The sequence below is a fragment of the Anabrus simplex genome, chromosome 2 (genome assembly GCF_040414725.1).
Source record: "Anabrus simplex isolate iqAnaSimp1 chromosome 2, ASM4041472v1, whole genome shotgun sequence".
Taxonomy (NCBI): Eukaryota; Metazoa; Arthropoda; class Insecta; order Orthoptera; family Tettigoniidae; genus Anabrus; species Anabrus simplex.
The window spans coordinates 611,060,252-611,080,004 of record NC_090266.1 but is presented as its reverse complement, the minus strand read 5'-3'; the positions used below and the strand labels follow the sequence as shown (position 1 = coordinate 611,080,004).

The 19,753-nt window shown below is 38.4% G+C and overlaps 1 protein-coding gene across 1 annotated transcript in view; it reads left to right on the top strand.

Annotated features, from left to right (window-relative positions):
• The window catches only part of Atg101 (autophagy-related protein 101), a 99,346-nt gene extending 79,852 nt beyond the window's left edge, over positions 1 to 19,494 (top strand). The window contains exons 4-5 of the mRNA XM_067141008.2: positions 10,858 to 11,024; positions 11,106 to 19,494. Coding sequence (XP_066997109.1) covers positions 10,858 to 11,024; positions 11,106 to 11,189 — 251 coding nt within the window. The 3' untranslated portion in view covers positions 11,190 to 19,494. The remainder of the gene's footprint in view (positions 1 to 10,857; positions 11,025 to 11,105) is intronic.
• The last annotated feature ends 259 nt before the right edge of the window (positions 19,495 to 19,753 follow it).

The following is a 19,753-nucleotide window of genomic DNA, read 5'->3' as shown; positions in this document are numbered from 1 at the left end:
GGGAGATAGTGGGTTCGAACCCCACTGTCAGCAGCCCTGAAGATGGTTTTCCTTGGTTTCCCATTTTCACACCAGGCAAATGCTGGGGCTGTACCTTAATTAAGGCCACGGCCGATTCCTTCCAACTCCTAGCCCTTTCCTGTCCCACCGTCACCATAAGACCTATCTGTTTGGGTGCATCGTAAGACAAGTTGTAAAAACAACTTGTGATAATGTTCATAATGCTTCAAGAAAGTCAAGGCAGAACTCGTTCACTCAGCTTTTGTGGTGCTGCAAATGTTCAGTGACAGTTTCAAGCAGAAGTGTATGAGTCACTTCAGAACATTGCTCATGCAGTTCACGAATCGTAAAACACAAATTCTCTTGACATATATGATCAACCTTTTGTTTCATTTCATCCATGATGACAGAGGGGCAACCTGATCCGTGTGTCACAAGCGTTCTACCATTTTTAAACTGTGTACCACTCACTAACATTGGCCTCATTCATAACACTTTGTCCATGGACTGAAACAAGACTCCGATGAATATCAATAGGACTAACGGTTTCAGCATTAAAAAAATAACTGATTGAACTTCACAATTAATGGAAATATCAATAAGCATATTCAGTTCAGTTTTGAAGATCATTACACTCAATAATTGAATAAGTTGCCCTGCAGCAACTGCACCAGGCCAGTGTCTACTTCACATTCAACTCAGCTCACACGAGACCGGCTCCAACAACCCAGCTATGCACTCCTATCCACAACATTCTTTATTTTCCAAATCCTGTTTGTATACGGCACAACTTGCTCGATAGGGCTGTTCAAAATTTTATAGAAATACTAGCAAGATACCCGTGCTTCGCTACGGTATTATACTGAAATTTATAATTGAATGCTTATTGTTTTAGATATATACTCCGCCGAAATTCGCGATCTGACTCGTTTTCTGCGAGAATCCACCAAAATTCCCGATCTGACTGGTTTTCTATGATTTTACGGCACGTTTCCTCCCATTTTTAAATCTTCCTTTCCAGCAATCGATTTCGTACTTCCCGGGCTAGGCTCAGGTATTCCTCCCGGTCAGTTGGGTTCGTAAATCTTTGCCATCTTTTCCTATAATATTTTTAATATGGATAAAATCCTTCAGGAGATCCGGCGTGGTTCATATTGGGTGCCTTGGTGGCACTGAACCCGCGGCCGGACTGCATTCTTAGTCATTACCCGTCCAGGAGCCGTTTCCAGCGCGGTCCGTGCATTTGACGACGGTCCGGAATATTATTATTATTATTATTATTATTATGTGTTGCTGGAATGGCTGATGACAGGGAAAACCGGAGTATCCGGAGAAAAACCTGTCCCGCCTCCGTTTTGTCCAGCACGAATGCCACATGGAGTGACCGGGATTTGAACCACGGAACCCAGCTGTGAGAGGCCGGCGCGCTGCCGCCTGAGAAACGGAGGATCCTGATAAGTACATTAATAACAGTAAAATCAATTGGTCTCACCTCCTTCTACACCCCACCCCCCACCGCCGTTAAGTTTAATTACCGCCAAACCCCCCCCCCCACCAACAAATTTAAAAGAATGCTTGTTTCTTTATGTTTAAGGGAGATTCCAGACACCAATGTTCACGTCTATTACCTTCGGTTTTGAGATGTAAATATCCCCATAAAAATAATTCAATTTCTTTCACTTCCTTTCACACTCCTCCCCCCCCCCTCCCCTAAGTGAATTTTCCCGCAAAAAGTACTTGTTTCTTTAATAGTAAAGGATCTTCTAAATACCAATTATCACGACTCTGACTTCTTCAGTTTTTATGTGTCCTCATGAAAGGAATTCAACTCCTTTACACTCCCGCCCTCCAAGATGGTTTCCCCACCAAAACGCGTTCTTCTTTGTTTTTAAAGGAGGTCCAAATACGAATTTTCACGTCTGTAACAACTTTGGTTTTTATTAGATGTATGTATTCTCATACAATTAAGTCTATTAATTTTTCAATTCTTCACCCCCCCCCCCCCCCCCCTTCTTTGGATTTTCCGAGAATACGTGTTTCTTTACTTTTAAAGCAGATTGCAAATATCAAATTTCATGTCTGTAACATCTTCATTTTTGAGATATTAGTAGCCTAATTAAAAGAATTCATCACCATTTTCAGTCACTTTTACCCCCCCCCCCCTCCCTCCAACCAAGTGGTATTTCCGAAAACTAAAAGTACACGTTTCTTTATGTTTAATAGAGATTTAAAAAAATACCATTTTTCTCTTCTGTAACATGCTAAGTTTTTTTAGATATACTGTAAAAATTCTCATTTTAAAATTTCACCCCTTTTGAGTTCCCTTTAAGTGGAGTTTCCAAAAACAAATCACCTATATTTTTTTACATTTACAGGAGATTTACACCCACTCTTTACGTCTGTAACATTTTACGTTTCCAAGGTATTCTGTAGATAGTCTTTCAAAAAATTCACCCCAATTTGTCACTCCTGTTTAACCGCCATTAATTGGCTTTTCCAAAACTAAAACATACGTGTTTCTTTATTTTTAAAGGAGATCCCATATGCAAATTATCAGTTCTGTAATATCTTTCGTTTATGAGATATGTGTATCCTCATTAAAGGCATTCAACCCATTTTTCACCCTTTTACACCCCTCCTATTAGGATTTACGGGAAACAAAAAAAATACGTGTTCCTTTATTTTTAGAGGAGATTCTAACTACCAATTTTTACATCTGTAAATTTTTAAGTTTTAAGATGTAGACACACTCATTTTAAAAAATTCACCCCCTCTTTTCACCCCCAATATTTGGATTTTCCAAAAACGAAAAAATACGTGTTTCTTTACTTTTAAAGTAGATCCAAAATACCAATTTTCAGGTCTGTAATATCTTCAGGTTCTGAAATATAAGTAGCCTCATGAAAGGCATTCAACCCATTATTCACCCTTTTAAACCCTTCCTATTGGGATTTTCCAAAAACAAAAGAATACGTGTTTTTTTATTTTTAAAGGAGATTCTAAACACCAATTTTTACATGTATAAACTTAAAAAGTTTTGAGATATAGATACACTCATTTTAAAAAATCACCCCCTTTTTAACCCCCCCCCCAATTAATTATATTTTCCACAGACAAAAATACGTGTTTCTTTATTTTAAAAGGAGATCCCAAACACCAATTTTCAGGTCTGTAATATCTTCAGGTTGTGAAATATAAGTAGACTCATGAAATGCATTCGACCCCTTTTTCAACCTTTACCACCCTTCCTATTACGATTTTCCGAAAGCGAAATATACGTGTTTCTTTATTTTTAATGGAGATTCTAAATACCAATTTTTACATCTATAACTTTTAAAAGTTTTGAGATATAGATACAATCATTTTAAAATATTACCCCCTTTTCACCCTCCTTAATTGGGTTTTCCAGAAACAAAAAAATACGTGTTTCTTTATTTTTAAAGGAGATCCCAAACACCAATTTTCAGGTCTATAATATCTTCAGTTTCTGAGATATAAGTAGCCTCCTCATTAAAGGCATTCAACCCCTTTTTCACCCCTTTTCACTCCTCCTATTGCGATTTTCCGAAAACAAAAAAATACGTGTTTCTTTATTTTTAATAAAGATTCTAAATACCAATTTTTACATCTGCAAACTTTAAAAGTTTGGAGATATAGATTCACTCATTTTAAAAATTCACCCCCTTTTCACCCTCCCATTAATTGGATTTTACAAAAACAAAAAAATACGTGCTGCTTTATTTTTAAAAGAGATCCAAAGTACCAATTTTTAGGTCTGTAATATCTTCAGTTTCTGAGATATAAGTACCGGTATCCTGATTAAAGGCATTCAACCCATTTTCCCCCATTTTCACCCTTTTTCATCCCTCCTATTGGGATTTTCTGAAAACAAAAAAATATGTGTTTCCTTATTTTTAAAGAAGATTCTAAATACCAATTTTTACACCTGTAAACTTTTAAAGTTTTGAGATATAGATACTCATTTTAAAATTTCACCCCCCTTTTCACCCCCTTAGCGACGGAATATCCAAAAATCCTCTCTTAGCGAGCACCTACATTTTAATATGAATATATCCCCAAAATTTCATTTCTTTATGTCCAGTAGTTTTGGCTCGGCGATGATGAATCAGTCAGTCAGTCAGTCAGTCAGTCAGTCAGGACAAGTTATTTTATATATATAGATAGCTTAGTGCTTTATATTCACTGTCAGAAGAGGGAGATGGGATACAAAGTGGCATTGCCACTGGCATCTCTCCAAGTTGGCCATGGTTAAATCCTAACCAAAATATGTCGGATTTATGAATGGAAAAGTTGCGTTCATGTGATTCAGATTCCACATAAAACTGGAGATCCTGTAGTTATGATCATGATTTCAGCAGTCATGTAAAACTACAAGCTAGCTTGCTTGCAGAAATTCAATGTTTGCAACTTTCATACTCGGGAAAAGTTTGGAAACTGAAGAAAATGTATATAATTAGGAAACTTATAGCTTATACTTCTACGTAAAATCAAATACACAGGGTCTCTCAAACCTTTTGTGTCAAATTGAAACAGGTGATAGTGGATCCACAACCGATTATATTGAGATAGGGAACCAATGGTCGGAAATGCCCATTTATTGTGTTATGGACATACACAGCATACACTGCATAACAGCATCGCAGCTCATATTAATTGTTCCAAGTGACGACCGCCAGTCTCAGTGCATGCTTGGCAATGGCACATGAAGTTCTGCCGCACACTCTCAAAGATCCTTGGTGTCTGTTGTACCAAAGCAGGTCTTCATCCATTTCTATGGGGGTTTCTTACACCAACGACTTGACGTAACCTCAGATAAAGAAGTCCAGAGGTATGAGATCTGGCGTTCATGCTGGTCATGGCACAGGACCTCCTCTTCAAATCCAACGATGAGGGTACATGTTCAGGTGCTCGGGGACATTAACATCGAAGTGCGCTGGTGCACCGTTGTGTTGAAACTACATCCTTTCGTGGACAACAAGGGGTACAGTCTCCAGGAACTGTGGCAGGACATCTCGCAGGAACACCAGGTAATGTGAACCAGTCAAATGGGGAGGCAGCAAATAAGGTCCTATTAGGTGATCTTGGACAATGCCCACCCATACGCTGACAGAGAATCGATGGTCACCGATGTGGGTGGCGTGGGGATTGTCCTCACTGCAGACACGGCTGTTGCCGCTGCTGAAAACACCATCACGGATGAATGAGGCCTCATCCGTGAACAATATGAACTGTACAAAGTTCAGCATTACAGCACTGCAGTGGATAATCCATGGACAGAAGTGAACGTTGGGCTAAAAATCCATTGGTGCCAATGCTTGCACACAGGTGTAATACCTATTCCACCATTACTCTCAACACTGTATTCTTGGAAGTGTGTGTTTCACGGGCAAGTTGATGGGTGCTTATTGCTGGGTGATCGGCCATACGATCCAACGCAGACATGTCTTTGGTGGAAACTTGGCTGGCTCTCTGTGGCGTGAACAACCCCGTCTCTCGTAAGTTGGTATCCATGGAGATAAACTTCTTCCAATCAGAATGACGACGCCTGTTGGGAAAGCATTCTCTGTACGTTCGTGCTGCTTTATGGGCCGCACCATGCATTAAATGCATGTATGCCAACTCGCATATCAAGTAACTTCCCATATTTGACTACGCGTCATGCACTGTACACAGTAAGACACCTCACTATGGACACATCACAAGCTTTCTGATGCAATGGACAACTGACACCAGGGATAGTAGAGTATGTGCGGCACAGGTTAATGTGCCAGTGCGATGCATGCAATCGTCACGTGACACACGTGCTGTGAGCTAAGTTGTGTACAGTACAGTATGTCTGTTTGGTGGTCATGGGTGTATGCTGTTTATCATCCGTTGCGTGTTCCATTGTACAACAGACGCCCAGGATCTTTGCGAGAGTGTGGCAGAACTGCTTGCGCCATTGCAATACATGCATTGAGACTGGCGGTTGTCACTTTGAACAGTTACTATGAGGTACATTGTTGTTATGCGGTGTGCGCTGTGTATGTCCATAACGCAATAAATACGCATATCCGACCATTGGTTCCCTATCTCAATGTAATCGATTGTGGACTCACTATCACCTGTTTCAATTTGACCCAAAAGGTTTGAGACATCCTGTAGATGTTTGTGGTCCTTACGACATAATACAACTTCAGTTGTTTGCCCTGAATCCAGTGCTGATCAGCATGCAAATTGTCGCTCCATTGGTTAATCATTTGCAGGGTGCTCATCCTAGCCTTTCATCAATGGTTTTATAATCCCTTGTGAATGTTCATGCAATGTTCTTTCTAGCAGCAGTAGGAGGAGGGATTTCAGAGCTTTCCCTTGCCATTAATGGCATCACAAACTCATTTTTTAAACTACTTATAAATGGAACAGTACATAATGTCTTCATTGTAATACTACAGCATTTAGGATAAAACAGGTAAGTCTGTAATGTGATATTTCACATGGGAGGTATTTAAAGTCCACAGTTAGTCCTAAAATCAGCATATTGATGGACAGAAATAAAATGTATAAAATGTGGTTATGTTGATGCCTCTTTAAATGGAAAACCATTAAAATAAATATATGTATACCATTAGGGTACAGAATGACTTATACAGTACATACTTTTCCGATTCATGATTGGTGAAACAGAAAAACAAAAAACTTACTCTGTTTTGAACTTTTACTTTAAGATTTCCACAAAGTAATTTATTCATGCAGTTTCGTTAGGAATAGAAGAAAAGGACATTTATAATAAGCAGCTTGTACTAAATAGAACAATCCAGTTAATTCGACTTTCGAAAGTTCTTTTTAGTCAGCATCAATATCTTTGTGATCTGGATCACTTGTAGGAACGGGAGCAGTTGATAGATTCTTATAAAAATCATGAAATATGTTGTCAGTGAGAGAAAGGAGGCCCAGAAGATCTTTCTTCTTTCCTCTCCTGACTGGTACTGGGCCTTCATAGATCACTGTTAGAGACGATGGTAAAGATATTCATCCTTGTCGTCGAAGAGACAGTTAATACCAATATAAATGGTCCGTTATTGGACATTATAAATTTTCCAGCTAACTCATTCCTGGTTGCCAGCGTTTCGCCTCCGTGTGCTAGGCTGGGCTCATCAGTTGGTACCTAGCACACCTACCAAGACGCTGGATAGTGCATACCGTGGAGGCACTGCGTAGGCTAATTGTAGCCACCGGCAGTGCCAATGCACTATGAGAGACATTGTCTCATTATCAAAAATTGATGCCTACATCATCAGAAGAGACAGTTCTTGAAAATATGTCTTCATTGAAAGTGTCTGAAGAAAATGGTGCTTACTGGCTCTTTAACTTATTTCAACCAATGTGTTGAGTGCCAAATAAATTTATATTCCTCAGTGTGAACCTTCTTTGTTTGAAATGGGCGTGCTGTCTTCAGGACTGTTGAAAAATCTAGGAAATGACTTCTTTGACAAATACCTAGGAGGAATTTTTGTGTCTACATTACTTCACTAACTGGTACCAGTTTGATCTTCATCCCAGTTTTCTTCTTTTCCTTCTCAATTATTGCATGATCTGCATCATATTCTGTGTGGGTATGTCCACTTATCAGGAATTTGTGGTGTATTTCTTGTATGTGGTCGTATGTGAATATGGCCGCTACAATACAGTTTCTGTTGTGCCCACCGCAATAGTCTGAATAAAATACTGCAGACTGAATATTGTCAGGCAACTGGGAAAAGAACTGGTATATGCAGGTAGCAATTTGATTTCAACCCCTAAGAAACACATTGCATCGTTTGTTTTCAATTCATGAATGGTTAGGTTAAATGTCCATAATTGCCGTTTGTAGAATGATACTGATGTAGTCAGAAAGGGTGTGGAAATACATTACTGAGGGTCCAAGGCAAAAATTCCTCTTCTTCCATCCAATAGGGCTGCCTCATTGTCCTGGTGTTTTGCGCTATAAGCTGCTTCTGCTGCCTTGTAGTGGACATCACGGTCTTTGATAGACTCTTCTTTGATGTTCACAGACAATGTGCTCATTTTCATCTTAATTAAATCACACTTATGACATGTATCTTGTTTAGACCTCTTATAAATGTCAGATCCAACTCTTGGAAGCACTGGACGAGTTTGCCGTGCGCTAAGGGGCGTGCAGCTGTGAGCTTGCATCCGGGAGATATTGGGTGGGTTCGAACCCCACTGTCAGCAGCCCTGAAGATGGTTTTCTGTGGTTTCCCATTTTCACACCAGGCAAATGCTGGGGCTGTACCTTAAGGCCACAGCTGCTTCCTTTCCACTCCTAGGCCTTTACTGTCTCATCGTCACCGTAAACGTATTTGTGTCGGTGCAACGTAAAACAAATTAAAGGTATTAAAAACGCTATTATAAAAGTGTATTATTGACAAGGTGGACCAAGCACATACTATTTTTAAACAGTTTTTAATAGCTTTAGACAAGTCAGTACAGGTACAATATCAGATACAAGTATCTATTATGGTTAATTTTATCTACAGTAAAACAGATTGTAAAAGAACTCTTGGAAGCATTTAGTGTAGATAGTCAAGGACACTGGACTATCAGTACACTGTTTATGCAAATCGTACATCTTACTATTGCTCAAGTCTGGGGATAGAAACTTTTTTGTTTCCCTCTGCTAACAATAATGACTTTCATAGCTTGGAAAAGATATGTTGTCATTTTTCATGATTCCCATTTCACTGTCTGATCTTTTATTTCAGGGTACTGCCTCTCTTCTTCCATTTCCAGGCACTGTTGCTATTGATGAGGTCCTCCTTTTTTTCCTTTGTGACCCTTTCTATAAAACTTGTAGTCTCTCATGATGTCTGTCGAAGACATTCTCTGCACATTTAATTACTTTTGCTTTTGAAGATAAGATAGTACTTACAAGCACACTATCCCAATTTCCCTTGAGACTCTTCCTGAACTTTGCATGTTTTGGGTGCCTGAATTGTGATGAGAGGAGATAGGTACCGTACTCTATTATCAGGATCACCAATAGCCCAGTACTTTTCAAAACTATCTTGCCCGTTTGTTCCTGTTTTTATTGCTTCCTTCAAGCAATATCAAATAAGTTGACATAACCATGTAAGTGCATAGACTGCTAACTTAACTCGAAAGTTCAATGGTCAGTAATGACATAATTTTTTACAAGATCACTTACCTGTTTTTACACAATGCAGATATCATTATAAGTGATTGCTTGGTACACTTAAACTAATTTTTGACCAAAAGTGGACTTACCTGGGTTTCCCTACGTGTTATATAATTATTCTATGAATCACTGTTGTAAAGAGATGTTTGTATTTAAGCATTATGAAATAACTTTGAATGTACTTACCATCACATCTTTATTGATTTGAACTCAAAGTCACTCCCTAACCTTTTAGACCATTAACAACACCCCGTGGTGCCATGACGATTGCTGCCCACCCATATGGTCTGCAAATACTGCAGTATGCATAATTAGTGTGTCAACATCCTGAGCTGTATTGCTTGGCTTTCTTAACTGGGTCTTCTGCCTCTATATCAGACAGCTCCTTAGTTGGTTCATGAGACCAAGTGAACCCTGTTCCAGCCCTCAGTTCACGTAAAATCCCTGGGCTGAGTATCAAACTCAGAGCATGCACCACAAGACTGTCTCTCTATAGACAAAATGTATAATTTAAAGTACTGGATAATGAACATAAAACACTGTTAGACCTGTTGTGCCACATGAGCAAACAAAATTGTTCTGAAGTTATGCCATCAGTGTACCATGAATTTTGAATATTCACGTGAGAAGAACGCATCGTTCTGGCTAAGTGGAAAGATTTATGACAGCGTTTACTTCCTCTATGTTTTTCCCTACAGCATCAATTTCCCGACTCTTGAGTAGCTCAGATAGTTAAGGCATTGGCTTTCTGGACTCATGTAGGCAGGTTCGATCCTAGTTCAGTTTGGTGGTATTTGAAGGTGCTGGAATATGTCAGCCCTGTATCAGTAGATTTACTGGAACATAAAGAAACTCCTGTGGGACAAAATTCCGGCACCTTGCCATCTCAAAAAACCATAAAAGTAGGTAGTGGGACGTAGAACCCATAACATTATTATTAGTTTTCAGACTGTGAACCCTTATAAGTTGCACAATTTCCTCAAGAACATATTTAGTAAAGAGTATATTTCAGCATTCAACAGATGTTACTTTATGATTAAATGTCTCTTTCACTTAGGTTAGAAGAATAATGATCATCTTCTTTGCTATATTTCTGCTTTGTAGAGGAGTAGAAATATTCCCAAATAGTGGGATTGTCCTGTTTTGTATAATGTAATGTTTATAACTTAGTTCAGTCTTCTCCTGCCTACCCATGCTCCATGTCCTCAGTCTCGTTCATGGGTGTATTTTCTATATCAGAATCCTCTTGAGTTGCAAAGGCTTGTTTTTGGAAGATGGCAGTTGAACTGAGCTTTGACAGTCGTGCTATGGGTTTGACTTTTTTTAATCTTGCACTTTATATTTGTAATTGCTGGAAGTTTGTATTTTATTAGCCTATTTCTTCATATGTTCCAGTGCAAGCTAAGAAGGGAAATGAAACAGTTTAGGGATATATGAAATTCTGTTAAAAATGGCAGCATTGCCAATTCATATTAATACATATTAAAACTTAACCTTCTGCAGCATTTTTTTTGAAAACCATTGTTTGTGTAAGAATTTTGTAGCCTCTGTGTAGATATTTCCATAACTGTTTTGTGATTGTCATAAATGAATCTCTGTGAGGACACTGGGTGACATTTTCCACATTCCTTTGGTAAGTACGGTCATTTCTTGAATTTCAGAACGTCAGGTGTGCAGAGAACGAGTGGGTGATATGCTAACAGAGAAGATTCTCTATATTGCTGAAGTAATGAATAGGCATGAGTATGTCCCCAAAATGCCAAATCAATCAGAGCTGGATCTCATTTTCGATACAACATATCCTGATGTACAGCCATACTTGTTTAAGGTAAATTCCATGAAATTTTGTTGTTCATTAAGTAGAATAATTTACTCCACCTGACTTTCATTTTTTTACTTTTTTCTCTAGGTTTCATTTACGACCTCGGGTCCTTCAAGCACATCTGTTGGCACCACTGTGAAGAAGTTCATTAAGGAAAGTTTGTCGCTGTGAAGACTACCTCTATCCGTAACTGACTGTCAAGGTTGCAATGTATTAGGAGATTTGGTGACATGAGAATTCTTGAAGTATTATACAGAAATAAACTGAGAATTGGTGTTGCAAGATAAGACTCAAACATAGACATTGAGTGCTATATGTGTAACAACTTCTCTTAATGCAAATTATTTGTTGAAACATTATATAGTTTTGCTGACATGTGTCTAAAACATAATTCAGTAAGAAAGGATTTCTTTTCGTTTATTGAAATTGTACATTTGTATTGGTAAGGCCAACAGCACACATGCTATTTGGGGTAGAATTTGGCATGGGTAGATAGCAGTCATTTGGCCTTCAGTTTAGAACCATTGTGCTTTTGCCTGCAATGAAAGAGCAAAGCTGTAAAAAGTCTGCAGCACCTCCCATCTGCACTCTTCAAATTCGGTATTCCAATAAATTTGAACTCATCTTCTTCCATTTCCCTACCATTTTAAACTGGAATGGTTACAAGTGGGAGCACAATAGTTGATATAAATTCTTCTTATTGCTCTGCTGTCATTCCTGTACATTGAGAAGGAAACTAGAGATAAAATGTAGCTGCATTCATTCATAGCAGTCTTGATCAATATGCATGTGATAGGTGCATTAGCACTAAATGTTTCAGCCTGTGATATTATCTATGTACATATTTCCTGTTTCATCCCAGTTTGACAAGCTCTTTGCCATTTTGATCAGTTCTCCACATCAGATGGAAAGTAACAAAAATTATTTATAGCTGACTGATGTTTGAGTAATCTTTACCCTAACATGGGGGAATCACGGTGGACAGAGTAGCTAGAGTTGTAGAGGTGAGGAAATGTGTGAAATAGTTATGAGAAATGCTAAGGTGCTGGTGGTGTCCATTTAGTTTCTCAGAATGAGGGCCCTGAGGAAAGGATGCTGCTGGGCAGGTAACTAAATTCAGCGGAAGCAATCTGCTTTAAGAACATCTGCAAATAGTTTTTGAGCATGTAGGCCATGTATCGTGACCCAGGATACAGCATATGAAGGTAGAATATGCTTGAAACTGTACTTGTTGAAGAAAATGAATAAATCTAGACATGAAAAGACTGTAAAAAATGTGGCTGAGGTGGAGAATTGAGTCAAAACCAAAATAAAGATGAATTGCCGTATAATTAAAAGCAATAAAGAAAGAACATTATTGATGTATTCTCATAACCATGGGGAATGTGCAGTCTGACTTAGAGGAAATGTGACATCAGGTGTGTGTGTTTGTGTGTGCGTGCACATGGGTGTGGGTGTGTATAATATGAAATGTATGAGAAAAAAAAATGCATCTAGCATCTGAGTATTGTGATTTATTTATAAAGTTTGAGTGACTCTCTTGATACATTGGATGATTTTGTTTACATGTTACATGTAGTTACTAATTGTTATAATATAGATTTAATAAAGAAGTTTGTGTTTCTCTTCAGGTATTTATTTGATGATTTTATAGTAACAGAAAAGGTCTGTATGGTCTTAATTTCAAACTGTTAAAGCTGGGAGAGGGAGAATGTAGGATGTTTGAATTATTAATATAAATTGTCCTGAGTCTTTATTGAAATACTGAATTACCACTGAACTCTTAACCTTTCCATCTAAATTGTCCTGATTTGTTTGGATAAGCAGCCTCTTGTTCCACCTCATTTCAGTTTACAATATGGACATGTTGAAATCAATAAACCAATAATATCCTAACACTTGTATACAGCTCTCTGAGCTACGCAATCAGTCATCTACCAGACTTAAAAAAATCCTTGTGACATTAAAAAACAAATTTACTTGCTTGAGAATTTGAATCCACTGCTATCCTCTTCTGCATCTTCTAGGATGCTAGTGTTAGATATTGAGCAATTTTATCTATATTGGGTATGATCTTACTGTTATTGGGACTTGAAGTTCTTATCTTGGCTCCATCCAATTTTTGGAGAAATTCTATCCACTTAAGTATAGATTTGCTTGTGACCAAGCTTGGGTTATCTAAGTGAGTCATGAGACACTGTCATTTAATCATACCTGATAATAAAAAGGAGTTGGTTCTTTTCCTCAGCCGACAAACTGAGCATTTGCTTATGCGGTTCTTGACTGAAGGTCTTGTGGCTGCTACTTGCCTTCTGTTCAGTTTGAAATGTTCTTCTAGCTGACCGTTGTTGTGTAAATATATTATTAGAGTTAATAAAAAGTAAGATTCTGTGATTCTTCTGGATGTGATGATGGCACAGTTATCTCGAGGGTTAAAGAGAGTATGTAGAGTAATGGTTTCAGGTGGTGAGGCTATCAAAAAAAGTAGGAATTTCAAAACTGCCTTCCTATTGTAGCCCTAGTAATTGTACAATAATTCCTTTTCCTTTCACTTCTCAATAATTGCATGACTCAGTAACAGAGAGAGAATTTTTAAAAATTCGCTTTCCTGTGTTTGTTTATAATTTGAGACTAGTATTTGTTTTATAAGTAAATAAACAGTAGTGGCGATTGCACCCCCCCCCCCCCCCACTTTGTGGTGAAAGCATTAATTTTTATTCCATTTTAGTCGGCTGAAATTAGGAATATAGGAATTATTAAGAAAAGCAATTTGTACAAGCCCTGTCATCTTATAAGCTAATTATTTCTTTTATTTTATTTTATTATTAACAAAATTATTAGTGGAAATACGCATGAAATATCGTTCATCTCGGCTAACCGATTTGTATAGCGCCACAACAAGTAGTGGAGATTTCACATGTGCTGTGAGGAAGAGTAGCAGGGGTATTTATTTTGCCATGGTCACGGACCCTGAGGTTTCATTCACCCGTTTGCCACGCGCATACGTCAGTCAGGCAGTCTCTTTAGTGTCTGTTTGTTAGTGTGTAGTCAAATACTAAATGATTTTTAATTGTATAATCATGCTGTACTTATATTTAATTGTAGTACATGTGTAATATTGTTCCTTTGGTGGAAGTTTTATTGTATAGTATTGAATCAAAATCTCTACAAACAATTATTACCCCACTTACCCCGCTTTATCCCCACAAACCTGGGTACTTTTTGTTGTTTGTACATTTTTGGCCCCCCCACTTCTAATCCTCAATCGCCGCTACTGTAAATTAATGCCTGTCAGTGATGGTTGTGTGGGGTATTATTATTTTCTTGTGCACAATTTAACTAACACCAATATAATATTGCTAATGTTTACTCTAGTCCTACTTGTCATAGTTTATACAATGAGCCATGCACAACAAGCTGTGCTTCATTGTTGTGTGGCTCTTTTTTCCCCTTCCTCACTATCAAGAATTTTATTTTGCAGCTGTTAGAGATGGTTGATGTTCTCCTTAGTTGTGTACAGTGTTTAATATTTTAGGGCCTGTGCCCTGTCTGTTAAATCAATGTGTAGATTAAAATTATTTATTTTTTATAATAGTAACACTACTGCACGTAATAATTTTAAGTATCTTTATGTTGTGCTTGGTTTATATTGTGAATTACAAAATATTTATGTTTAGAACATCAGCAGTCTTAAAATAAAAATGCATCATATGCACCAGAAGTGATTAGAATTTTTGTAGTTAAATTCTGGTCAGATAACCAGTCCATTTCCATCCTAACCATGCAGCAAGCAGTTTATTGTGCAGAAATGTTTGTTGACATTTAAATTAGGCATATGCTAGTTTTTTGTATTTTAATTTTTCACTTTCCTTCAAGATTTTTCTTTCTTTTTTTGTGGTGAAAGTTTTTTATTTAGAATTTCATGAAGTACAAGAATTTGACACATAGATTATAAACAGAGAGTATGGAAGTTGTAGAGATAAGTATCCAGAACTGTTATACTTTGAAGTTATACCTCAGTGGTATTGACTAAGTGTTGCTATTGTGAATGATTGTCAATAGACATTTAGAGTGAAATATGTCAGTACTTTTATATTTAGTTCTCTAAAAGCTCTGTCCCATTTCAGTACTACACTGCCAGCCAAAAAAGTATAACACATGGATGTTTTCAAATAATATAAATTTACATACATACATACATACATACATACATACATACATACATACATACATTATCATTATAGAGTGTTATGCCTTTCAGCGTTCAGTCTGCAAGCCTCTGAGAATTTACTAAACGTCGCCACAATCCTCAATTTGCAACTAGTGTTGTGGCCTCATTTAGTTCTATACCTCTTAGCTTTAAATCATTAGAAACCGAGTCTAACCATCGTCATCTTGGTCCCCCTCTACTTCTCTTACCCTCCATAACAGAGTCCATTATTCTCCTACGTAACCTATCCTCCTCCATTCGCTTCACATGACCCCACCACCGAAGCCAGTTTATGCGTACAGCTTCATCCATCGAGTTCATTCCTAAATTAGCCTTTATCTCCTCATTCTGAGTACCCTCCTGCCATTGTTCCCACCTGTTTGTACCAGCAATCATTCTCGCTACTTTCATGTCTGTTACTTCTAACTTATGAATAAGATATCCTGAGTCCGCCCAGCTTTCGCTCCCGTAAAGCAAAGTTGGTCTGAAAACAGACCGATGTAAAGATAGTTTCGTCTGGGAGCTGACTTCCTTCTTACAGAATACTGCTGATCGCAACTGCGAGCTCACTGCATTAGCTTTACTACAACTTGATTCAATCTCACTTACTATATTACCATCCTAGGAGAACACACAACCTAAATACTTGAAATTATCGACCTGTTCTAGCTTTGTATCACCAATCTGACATTCGATTCTGTTGAATTTCTTACCTACTGACATCAATTTACTCTTCGAGAGGCTAATTTTCATACCATACTCATTGCACCTATTTTCAAGTTACAAGATATTAGACTGCAGGCTTTCGGCACAGTCTGCCATTAAAACCAAGTCGTCAGCATAGGCCAAACTGCTTACTACATTTCCACCTAACTGAATCCCACCCTGCCATTTTATATATTTCAGCAGATGATCCATGTAAACTACCAACAGCAAAGGTGAAAGATTACAGCCTTGTCTAACTCCTGTAAGTACCCTGAACCAAGAACTCATTCTACCATCAATTCTCACTGAAGCCCAATTGTTAACATAAATGCCTTTGATTGATTTTAATAATCTACCTTTAATTCCATAGTCCCCCAGTATGGCGAACATCTTTTCCCTCGGTACCCTGTCATATGCTTTCTCTAGATCTACGAAACATAAACACAACTGCCTATTCCTCTCGTAGCATTTTTCAATTACCTGGCGCATACTGAAAATCTGATCCTGACAGTCTCTCTGTCGTCTGAAACCACACTGGTTTTCATCCAACTTCCTCTCAACGACTGATCGCACCCTCCCTTTCAGGATGCCAGTGAATACTTTGCCTGGTATACTAATCAATGAGATACCTCGATAGTTGTTGCAATCCTTCCTGTTCCCTTGCTTATAGATAGGTGCAATTACTGCTTTTGTCCAATCTGAAGGTACCTTACAAACACTCCACGCTAATTTTACTACTCTATGAAGCCATTTCATCCCTGCCTTCCCACTGTACTTCACCATTTCAGGTCTAATTTCATCTATTACTGCTGTCTTATGACAATGGAGTTTATTTACTATCCTTTCCACTTCCTCAAGCATAATTTCACCAACATCCTTTTCCTCCTCCCCATGAGCTTGGCTGTTTGCAACACCACCAGGATGATTTCCTTTTACATTGAGAAGATGTTCAAAATATTCCCTCCACCTCTCCAGTGATTCCCTGGGATCTATTATGAGTTCACCTGAATTACTCAAAACACTGTTCATTTCCTTTTTCCCCCCCTTCCTAAGATTCTTTATTACTGTCCAGAAAGGTTTCCCTGCTGCTTGACCTAGCCTTTCCAGGTTATTACCAAAATCTTCCCATGACTTCTTTTTAGATTCAACAACTATTTGTTTCACTCTGTTTCTTTCATCTACGTACAAATCCCTGCCTGCCTTGGCCCTTGTTTGGAGCCATTTCTGATAAGCCTTCTTTTTACATTTACAGGCTGCTCTCACTTCATCATTCCACCAAGATGTTCGCCTTTTCCCATCTTTTCACGCAGTTGTTCCTAGGCATTCCCTTGCTGTTTCTATTACAGCATCCCTGTATGCCACCCATTCACTTTCTATATCCTGAACCTGCTTACTGTCTACTGTTCGAAACTTCTCACTAATCATATCCATGTACTTCTGTCTAATTTCCTCGTCCTGGAGACTTTCTACCCTTATTCGTTTGCAGACAGATTTCACTTTCTTTACCCTAGGCCTAGAGATGCTTAGTTCACTACAGATCAGATAGTGGTCTGTATCATCGAAAAATCCGCAAAAAAACTCGTACATTCCTAACAGATTTCCTGAATTCAAAGTCTGTTAAGATATAGTCCATTATGGATCTGGTACCCCTAGCCTCCCATGTGTAGCGGTGAATAGCCTTATGCTTGAAGAATGTATTCCTAACAGCTAAACCCATACTAGCACAGAAGTCCAGCAAATGCTTCCCATTCCCATTAGCTTCCATATCTTCCCCACATTTACCAATCACCCTTTCGTGTCCTTCAGTTCTATTCCCAACTCTCGCATTAAATTGCCCATTAGCACTATTCTATCCTTGCTGTTGACCCTGACCACGATGTCACTCAATGCTTCATAAAACTTGTCAACTTCATCCTCATCTGCACCCTCACATGGTGAATACACGGACACAATTCTAGTCCTAATTCCTCCCACTGACAAATCTACCCACATCATTCGCTCATTTACGTGCCTAACAGAAACTATGTTGCGTGCAATGGTATTCCTGATAAAGAGCCCAACCCCAGACTCTGCCCTTCCCCTTCTAACACCCGTCAAGTACACTTTATAATCTCCTATCTCTTCCTCATTATCTCCCCTTACCCGAATATCACTTACTCCTAGCACATCCAGATGCATCCTCTTTGCTGACTCAGCCAGTTCTACCTTCTTTCTTGCATAAGTCCCATTAATATTGATAGCTCCCCATCGAATTCCATTTCGTTCGCCAAGTTGTTTCCAAGGAGTCCCTCGCCTGTCAAATGGGAGTGGGACTCCATTACTCCCATAGGTCCGAGGCTTGCTTGAAGTGTTCTGAGCTCGGTAAATTCATGAAGCAGGATGCTGCCCTACTTGCACATAGTCCAAGTGAGGATCTCTCCTCTAACGGGTTATGGACCACCGGCGCATTGTATAGTCCTAGCCGCCTGAGCACAAGGAGGGCCACGACTCAGAATATGTCCGAGATGCCCACTCCCATTCCATAGCAACTGGTATCCCGACTCTCAGGACCACTTACTAGGCCACTCAGCCGTTGCCCATGGTTCACGAACTAGGACGTGACTACAGTAACCCACAAACATGTATCCAAAATTAAGTTATAAAATACAATAAATCTTTGTTATTCTCCTTCCTCTACACCTTTTCCCACATCCTGTTAGAGTCACTGGTGCGAACTGTATTGCAGAAGTGGTTTTGGCTCTCTTTTACTGTCTGATGTCCTTCCTGACAGCAAACCCTATGTGGAGGGATATACTATATTTCAGTATGAGGATGGCTGCCCAGTTGGACTTCCTCTTAAAAGAATAATCACCACCGCCTGTATTCTGTATTGCATGTTTCTGCATGTGTATACAGGGAGGTGTAAATAAGGACAAACGCCCAGTCTAAAACTCGGAAGAGTTAGCCACGGGTGGTTAAATGCGCCACCCGACCAGTAATGGGAACGGGGACCCACAGAACCAAAGACAACAATGTTGACCATTTCAGCCAAGAAGCCGAACGTAAAGTATAATCAATAGACAAATTATAGTGAACGTAATTGTAAAATACATTTCAGAAAATATTTCGTGTTACACTTTTTTGACCAACAGTGTATTTCAATTCGCCATAGCCTTATAGGACAAAGACAGTTGGTTTTCTGAGAAATAGATTTGGGGTTTTACAAGCTGTATACAACAGGAATTTTATTTAATTACCTTATTTTCTTTAAAATGCTGCAGTGTACCTACTACTGGCTCCCAAGGTATTAATGGAATCCCTAGAGTGAGTTGTTCTGTTGTTAATAAAATGTTAATCCTGTATGTTCAGTGTTTTTATAGATTTTTGTGTACTCTTGTTTTGAAGTGTAATATGACATCTGAAATATTTCATTTTGAGTTTTTCAAAAACTTTTCTATTAGTGAGGCGACATTGAATTTCTAGGATTCCATATTCCTGATCCATAGTATGATTGAAATACAATTCTCTTTAGGAAATTTGTGTTTTTAGTGAAATTACCAAATAAACCTATTTGATTTTCAACATTTTGTATTATGATTTGTGAAAAGGAGGAGGATCTGTACTTAGCAGCCCGTTTTATTTACCTTACCAGATAATAGCTTCACCTGCTCCAGTAAGTGCTTTTACCAGCTGATTCATCTTTTGATTAGTTAGTAAGGCATATTTCTTAATATAAGCCTTATGATTCATCAAATGACTTCCGACAATAAAACTGGAGAATGTAATTAAAGGTTGGTGTATTTAATTTTTCATACGAAAGGTTTCCAAACCTCTCTCTTTC